Raw genomic sequence first — 8,922 nt, forward strand, 5'->3', positions numbered from 1 at the left:
TTCCCTGTAAATCCAGACAGGATGATAGAACTGAAAAATCAGGAGGAGTAAAGCTTGTTGATTGCACTAGAATTTCTTTCTGTTGTGTAACAACATCTTGGAAGAGATTAGCCTGAACTGAGTTAATTGGATAACATTTGTAGCACATTGCCCCTGCAACAGAGCTTTTCCCTGCAAGCTTATCTAACCTCACTGATCTTGTTCTTTTCCCCCCCATTTATCTGCAGGTCTTTTTTGTGATTCATTTACATGCTGGGCCTGTAATTAACACTCTGCCTCCCATTGTGGACCCTGATCCATTACTTAGCTGTGACCTGATGGATGGGCGGGATGCCTTCCTCACCTTAGCCAGAGATAAGCACTGGGAGTTCTCCTCACTACGCCGCTCCAAGTGGTCCACGCTCTGCATGCTGGTGGAGCTGCACACTCAAGGGCAGGATCGCTTCGTCTATACGTGCAATGAGTGCAAGCATCATGTGGAAACAAGGTGGCATTGCACTGTCTGTGAGGTAGGTGTACATCCCTGGAGACTTCTGCTTGCTCTTGCCCAACAGCCAAGCTCAAATTTCTTTTTATGTTGCCCAAAGTTCCTCCAAATTAAGCCTGCCCTGACAGAAGGGCTGCTAAGCCTCATGAGGAGGTGACTGCCACAGTGGTACCTCTTCTCAGCTGAGTGCCTCCTTAGTGTCTTGCCACGGAAGGCACCAGTACTCTGGAATGGCTGCTGCTGCAGCACTTACTCCACTGTGGCTTCTCTGCATTGATGAGTTTTTAATTTAAAGGTAAAGCCCTTCAGGGCTGGGTGGCAGGGGTGTGGATGTCGGGATCCTCAGGGCACGAACTTGACTGCATTAAACATGCCCATGGGAGAAGTCAGTGGCCCTTTCTGCAAGGAAGCTTTCGTTTTCATTCCACTTTGGACGTGGTACTTGGTGTTTTAAGAGAGCAGCTGGGCACAAGTCCAGGCTGCCACAAAGCTGGGTGAGGTGGCTGACACACACAGCTCGTTGTCTCCTCAGCCCAGCAGTAGTGGCAGCATACCCCTCAGATCAGCCCAAATGATTGCTTCCTAACCTGGCTTGATGCTTTTAATGACTGCTGCTTGTACAGCATCACCTCCACTGAGCTGTGTCAGAGAGCAATTGTGTGTGGAGTTACACAGGTGGACTTGAGGAGAAGGCAGCCTCTGCAGGGCTTGTGATGACCTCTGGCTGTAGCTGAACCCCCCAAAAAATGTTACTAAGTGCAGCCTGGTTTTTACGCTGCCAAGTGATTGCCAGCTTTGCAGAGGAAGAGTCTTAATTAATCCCTCTGAGGAAAGTGTTGAACAGGGCCTCTTCTTGAGGCAAGGCTGCAGGAAACAGGTTATACACACTGGGGGAATTACGTGGTGGAAGGAGGTACGTCCTTCACGTTGCTCCTTGTGGAAGGGAGTGCCTTTCCTCCTGTGCAGAGAGGACAGGGCAGCGAAAATGGGGGGGAATGAGCAGGTTTTCAGGTAAGTCTCTGTCCTGGCCTGAAACCTGCACTCAATTCAAGGGTTGGTTTGGAGATCTTAAAATCACATATTGCAGGGTAGTGATTGTTAGTCGGTAGCTGCACCAAGCCGGCTACCTGGAGAGCCAGCCCTGCTGCGCAGGCAGCCACGGTAGGTTTGGCTGGCTCTTGGAGGCTTTGGCCCTCCTTATGTAGGTGCCCCAGTAGACATCACAGGAAAGTAAACAGTGCCTGTGATCAAAAGGGAAAACCAGAAATCCCCAAATCCTGCCAGACTCTGGCATGGAATAAAGCAAAGACCCAGCCACAGGTGTTCCCCACCGTGGCTGGGACTTGTGGCTTCACGGCGGGGTATGGTCAGTGCTGGGTACACAACTCAAGTCTGGTTTCCTTTGCTTGCAGGACTATGACCTCTGTATTAACTGCTACAACACTAAGAGCCACGACCACAAGATGGTGAAGTGGGGCCTGGGCCTGGATGATGAGAGCAACAGCCAAGGAGAGCAACAGTCAAAGAGCCCCCAGGAGTCGCGACGGCTGAGCATCCAGCGCTGCATTCAGTCCCTTGTGCACGCCTGCCAGTGCCGCAATGCAAACTGCTCGCTGCCGTCCTGCCAGAAGATGAAGCGGGTTGTCCAGCACACCAAGGGCTGCAAGCGCAAGACCAACGGCGGCTGCCCGGTGTGCAAACAGCTCATAGCTCTGTGCTGCTACCATGCCAAACACTGCCAAGAGAACAAATGCCCCGTGCCATTCTGTCTCAATATCAAACACAAGCTTCGACAGCAGCAGATCCAGCACCGCCTGCAGCAGGCTCAGCTCATGCGCAGAAGGATGGCTACCATGAACACCCGAAACGTGCCTCAGCAAAGTTTGCCTTCTCCTACCTCAGCAACGCCTGGAACCCCTACGCAGCAGCCAAGTACACCGCAGACGCCGCAGCCTCCTCCCCAGCCCCAGCCTTCCCCTGTAAGTATGTCACCGGCTGGCTTTCCCAGCGTGTCCAGAACTCAGCCCCCTACTACTGTTTCAACAGGAAAACCTGCAAACCCGGTTTCCGCGCCTCCGCCTCCGGCTCAGCCGCCGCCGGCTGCGGTGGAAGCGGCTCGGCAGATCGAGAGAGAAGCTGCCCAGCAGCAGCAGCAGCTCTACAGGGTCAACAACATCAACAATGGTTTGCCTCCTGGTCGCCCGGGGCTAGTGAACCCGGCGGTGGGTTCAGTGAACCAGATGCAGCAAGTCAGCATGAATGTACCCCGGCCCAACCCAGTGAGCGGCCCCGTGATGCCCAACATGCAGCCTGGGCAGTGGCAGTCACCCCCCATGCCGCAGCAGCAACCCATGCAGCCAGGAATGGCGAGGCCGGTTATGCCCATGGCCACGCCACAAGCAGTGGCTGGGCCGAGGATGCCAGGTGTGCAGCAGCCACCACGGAGCATCCCCCCAAATGCACTTCAGGACTTACTGAGGACCCTGAAATCGCCCAGTTCTCCGCAGCAGCAACAGCAGGTTCTTAACATCCTGAAATCCAACCCGCAGCTTATGGCAGCCTTTATAAAGCAAAGAACGGCCAAATACGTGGCTAACCAGCCTGGGATGCAGCCACAGGCAGGCATACAGCCCCAGCCTGGGATGCAGCAGCCGCAGACGGGCATGCAGCAGCCGGGCATGCACGCTCAAGCAGGATTGCAGAACATGAACGCGATGCAAGCAGGAGTGCAGAGACCCAGCGTTCCTCCCCAGCAGCAAGGGATAGGAGCCATGAACCCCCAGGGACAAGCGATCAACATCATGAACCCCGGCCACAACCCTAGCATGGCCAACATGAGCCCGCAGTACAGAGAAATGCTGAGGCGGCAGCTGCTGCAGCAGCAGCAACAGCAGCAGCAGCAGCAAGGAGGGGCCGGCATGGCAGGAGGGATGGCAGGACACAACCAGTTCCAGCAGCCACAGGGCCCTGGAGGTTACCCTCAAGCCATGCAGCAGCAGCGGATGCAGCAGCATCTCTCAATACAGGGGGGGTCCATGGGACAGATGGCTCAGATGGGGCAGCTGAACCAGATGGGCCAGCCCGGCCTGGGGGCGGACGGCACCCCCAACATCCAGCAAGCCCTGCAGCAGCGCATCCTGCAGCAGCAGCAGATGAAACAGCAGATAGGGTCCCCTGGGCAGCCGAACCCCATGAGCCCACAGCAGCACATGCTCTCAGGACAACCGCAGGCGTCTCATCTCCCTGGCCAGCAGATCGCCACCTCCCTCAGCAACCAGGTGCGGTCCCCAGCACCTGTTCAGTCTCCCCGTCCCCAGTCCCAGCCGCCACATTCCAGCCCGTCACCCAGGATACAGCCCCAGCCGTCACCTCACCACGTGTCTCCCCAGACTGGCTCCCCCCACCCAGGACTCGCAGTCACTATGGCTAGCTCCATGGATCAGGGACACTTGGGCAACCCAGAACAGAGTGCAATGCTTCCACAACTCAACACCCCCAGCAGGAGCGCGTTGTCTAACGAGTTGTCTCTGGTCGGGGACACCACCGGGGACACATTAGAAAAATTTGTGGAGGGTTTGTAGCATTATGGGAGCATCATTACTTTTTCTTTTTTTTTTTTTTTTTTTTTTTGTTTGTTGTTTTTCCTTTCGTGTTCTTGGGACATTTTGTACTGAAAAAATTCAGACATCTGGGTTGTTTTGGAGCCTAGATGGAACTGCTGCTTCCTACACATGGAAGAACGAATTGCTGTTTAAAAAAAAAAAAAGAAAAAAGAAAAAAAAAAAAGAAAAGAAAAACAATACAAAGAATATATTTTTTTGTTAAAGCCAGGCGGTTAAAATATCTGGTCTCTTTTGTGGGGTTGTTTTTTTCTTTGGTTTTTATTTTTTTGTTGCTGTTGACTCATACCTTTTTCTTTTTTTTTTTTAAACGGGGAAAAAAACAAAACCAAACAAACCACAAGTTCATGATATTCATATTTTTTATTTGTATTTCCAAAACTTTCAACGTTTTGCGTTTAAAAAAAGAAGATTTAAAAAAAAAACAAAACAAACCACAAAATAATATTCAGAAACTGTTTCCTGAAATAATGCAACAATATCAATGTACCCCAGTAACTTTGCCACGTTGCGGGGAGGTTTTGTTTTCTATAGCGAACTCTGCAGGCGTTTGAAGTATTACCCCGACAGATAGGAACTGACTCTTGCACACACCACCACACACCGGCCAACGCCAACCCCCCCTTGTCTTGCAGATGTAGAAATTGTTGCTTTGTTTCTCTGATTAAAACTGGTTTTAGATGAAAATAGGGATGATCACTCTTAGGCCGTGCTGATTTGAATAGAGAAGAAGCATTCTTTTCTTTCTTTCTTCTGTGTGAAACTTGAAATGAGGAAAAGCAATTCTAGTGTAAATCATGCAAGCTCTATAATTACTATAAATAAGAAAATCCAAGAAGATTCAATCACTGTATAGAATGGTAAAAAAAAAGAAAAAAAAACTCATTTCTTACTTATAATATCATATTGTTAAATAAACTGTGTGCAACAGACAAAAAAGGGTGGTCCTTCTTGAATTCATGTACATGGTATTAACACTTAGTGTTTGGGTTTTTTGTTATGAAAATGCTGTTTTCAACATTGTATTTGGACTATGCATGTCTTTTTTCCATTGTATATAAAGTATTGCTTAAAATTGATATAAATTACTGAAGTTTTTAACATGTATTCTGTTCTTTAAAATCCATGTAAGAATGTTTAAGGTTTTTATTTATTTATATATTTTTTGGATCATGTTCTTTGTAAGACATGGCTATGAATACTCACTCGTTACACAGAGCAGCCAGAGGCAGCGACGGGATCCGTGCGGGACCGTGGGTAACGGGTCTGGTTTTACCACGCCCCTGAGAGATGTGTTTCCTTTTTGGGGAGGGGGGAAGGGGAAGGGGTGCCTGGCCACGGGGCAGTAGCAGGTGTGCAGCCAGAAGGGTTAACTGGAATAAATTATTACTAGCCGTTGCTTTTTAAAACCAAACCAAACTGCATTACTTTAGAGAAGGATCACCAGTGAAAGGAAAATAGAGAGTATTGAGTTAATTCTAGGCTAATTTATTTAGTCTACAGTAAAATATGAGCCTATTGACTTTAACACTATTTTTCTGCTGTTAACTCTGAGTCTAGATTTGAGGGTTTTCTGTGGAATAAAAAATAACAAATCATGTCCATGTTCCCTTCAATAAATACCCTGTCACCCTGCCCTCATCTTCTGGGACGCTTGCCCCTCCTCCCTGCAATCAGTTACTTCCTTGGATTTAAAAATAATGAAATCCAGGGAACCATTCCCAGCGTAGGTGTGAGCTAAAACCAGGACTAGCCTGACCCATCCCTCAGAGCTCGAGGCTTCTCCATGCCCTGGGACTGGCATGGGGCTCCCGGCAGCCCCGGCGCGGTACCCTGCACCGGCCAGGCTTGGCTTTCCACATCACAGCAGCGCTTCCTCCAGCCTTTTGTTTTTTAGAGGAAAGGCCTTGGAGAAGGATGGGGGGGGTGGGGGAGAAGAGCAAAGGGTTTATCTCAGGCTTCCATCCCTGTGCTGTGAAGGCAGTCAGCACGCCGTGGCGCCACTTCATTTCTATTATTACCTTTTATTTTTAACTTCAGAGGGTCTCTGCTTCGACTTTCCTCACAGACTTTTTCTCTAGTGCATCTTTTTCACAACCATCGGATTCATCTGCCCACGCAATTGTCTTCAGCAGTTCAAGATGTCAAAATTTGGGGCTGGGGGTGAGGTCAGTGAACACTAACCCAAAGCTTGTCCAAGAGAGAGAAATTGCTGTAAAGAAACAAAAAAAGGAAAGAAAGAAAGAAAAAAACAAAGCTGGCAAGCCCTGATGCTGTGTCTCATGCTGTGTACTTAAAAAAGAGGAAAAATACTATATTTGTGATCAAAAAGAGGAAACTTGAAATGTGCTGGTGTTTCTAATAAAAGCTGGTAAAACTGCTTGGATTGAAGGATGGTTCCACTTGGCTGCTGCCCGCTGGGATCAGCGCAGCCTCAGGGTAAGGTAACCGCGCTCAGTCTTCTCATACCTGTAAAGCAGCGCCCGTGTCAGAGCTGTTGGCACCGCTTCTGGACGTGGGTAAGGAGAGGCCTGGGTGGAGCAGAGGTGGCCGGTGCTTGGGCTGTGGCTCCTTTGGGTTCCTGCTCCTGGGGAAGAGTGGAAATAAAGAACCCCAAACCCAGTGACCCCGATGGGAAGCAAATACCGGGATGTTTTTAAGTACAACCTGAAGTCTGGCAAGAGCACAGAGCAGGGGATGGATCTAGATAAGGTAATCCCAGCTCAGAGTGGTTCTAGGTAAAACCTGGTATTTACCATGGAGAGGAGGGAAGTGCACAGCTCAAGGCTGTGGGGGACAAGCCCTACAGCTGGAGGGGGGTGGGGGGCTTTGCTCTAGCCCCTTCTGCCCAGAGGAAATCTGGCATTACCTGAGGGCTGGATGGGCATTGGGCTCCTCTGGTGCTCACCTGTGGTTTGATGGGGGAGGCAGTGGCATAAGGTGCAGTGTCCTGGAGACACAGGGGTTTCTAAGGCAAAGCGGCACGAGGGAGCGGTGCCAGGCAGGGGATGTGAGGGCCTTGTGCCCCTTCTGAGTTCTGGAGGGGACCAAGGTGCTCAAAGCTGAACAAGTTGCTTCTCTGCTCTGTGGCTGTCCACTGTGTGCTGCTACCTGCTGCTGGCTCTGCTGACCTCACCCACACAGCTACTGCAGCAGCTGCCAGTGTGTTTCTTCTGCTCAGCCACTGGCCAGGTGCTGGGCTGCTCACTGCTGCCCCTCGGGCCCCAGGCCTGCCCTCAGCACCTCTGGAAGCGCTCCCTGCTCTGCTCCTGCCTGGCCGCATCAGAGTGGAGGGGTGGAGGGTCTGGCTGCAGCAGAGGGCGGAGGAAGAGGAGCCCTCAGGCCTGGGGAGCCAAGGATGGCAACCCCCTGGCTGGCTGTGCTGAGGCCCAGCAGCGCTCTGTGTCGGCACCTGCAGCAGCGTGGAGTTCCTTCAGCAACAGCAGCAAGTGAAAGCAGTTCGTGGCCTGCGAGACGAGCCAGCCGGCTGTGCACCCAGTGCCTCTGCCAAACCCAGTGCCGTGGTTTCCCATGGCAGCTGCTGCAGAGCTGGGGCAGCACAGCAGAGCACACAGGGACCATCTGTCCCCCCTGCACCCACCCCCCACGGCCGGGAAGTTCAAACGAGGAGCCGGGTCAGTGCTGCCGGCCCAGGGTGCTGCCAGGGGAGCGACTGAAGCCAACTGCTGGGTAAGTGAAGGGAAGATCCCTACCAGAGCCCTGCCGTCCCCAAGCCTTCTGGCCGGAGCCACGCGTTGCAGCCAGACAGTCAAAACACACCCAGGGCAGGAGGATTTGGGTGTTTCACAGCTGGTACCAGAGCTCTGGGGGGGTGTTGCTGCAGAGCGGGGCCATGGGGTCAGCTGGGTGTAGCGATGATCACAGTGGGAAGAGGGAAGCGTTTGAAACGGGCTCAGGCGGCACTTTGGCTGCAGCAGCAGGACTCGGAGGGGCTGGGTCGGTGCCGGGGTTGGGGGGGCACAGCCCGGCGCGGGGGTGCCAGAGCAGCGCCAAGGCTCGCACTGGGTCTGCTGCAGCCGGTCTGTAACCCGCGGCACGGCCCAGCCCCGCTGCCCGCGGTCCCTACGCGCGGCCGGAGCGGCCCCGCCAGCCCGCAGGCTGCGAGGGAGCCGCAGGCGCAGCGCTGCCAGCAAGCGGCCCGCAGCCCGGGCTTACAGAGGCGGCTCCGTGCGGCGGCCGCGCTTCCCTCTCCGGGGCTGGCGGCGGTCGGTGCTCGCTGAGACCAGATCCGCTCCCTGGTTGTTTTGAGCCGCGGGGCTGGCGGGGCCGGGCTCGGCTCTCACGCACCTTCCCAACCGGGCGCGTTTCCCCCCTCGCTCCCGCCCCAGCCGGAGCCTTTCTGCGGCCCCTTTTGGGTCCCGATCTCCGCTCCCCGCAGCCGCGGGGGGTTTCAGGGGCTCGGGGGAATGACGGGCTGGGCGGCGCCCGGCCGAGGCGCGGCCCCGGAGCCCCGTGCTGCGCCCACCGAGCTGCGCCGAGGGCAGGGGGCTCCCCGCGGCAAACCCCGGGCGGGCCCTGCCACGGGGGACGGGAGGAGCTGGGCCCCGGCCGCCTGTCAGAGCGGGGGCAGCGCGGCCCGACGCGCGGGCCCGGCGCCGCCACCCTCTGCCGCGGCACCAGGGGCCCCGGCCGGGCCGAGCCGGAGCTGGCGGCGGGAACAGGGGCCGCGGGGCCGCGTTCCGCGGCGGCGCCCGCGCGGGGAGCCGGGCGGGCGTGACGTCATTGCGCGTCACCCGGCGGCCGCCCGGGGCTGGCGCGGCCCGGCCGCTGACGCCATCGGCAGGCGCCGGCGGT

The 8,922-nt window shown here is 54.5% G+C and overlaps 1 protein-coding gene across 1 annotated transcript in view; it reads left to right on the forward strand.

Moving 5' to 3' along the window:
• CREBBP (CREB binding lysine acetyltransferase) overlaps nt 1-4,537 on the forward strand; it is a 94,479-nt gene extending 89,942 nt beyond the window's left edge. Inside the window, exons 30-31 of the mRNA XM_084271244.1 lie at nt 228-509; nt 1,900-4,537. Coding sequence (XP_084127370.1) covers nt 228-509; nt 1,900-4,068 — 2,451 coding nt within the window. The 3' untranslated portion in view covers nt 4,069-4,537. The remainder of the gene's footprint in view (nt 1-227; nt 510-1,899) is intronic.
• The last annotated feature ends 4,385 nt before the right edge of the window (nt 4,538-8,922 follow it).

Source organism: Gallinula chloropus (assembly GCF_964237585.1).
Source record: "Gallinula chloropus genome assembly, chromosome: 15".
Lineage (NCBI taxonomy): Eukaryota > Metazoa > Chordata > Aves > Gruiformes > Rallidae > Gallinula > Gallinula chloropus.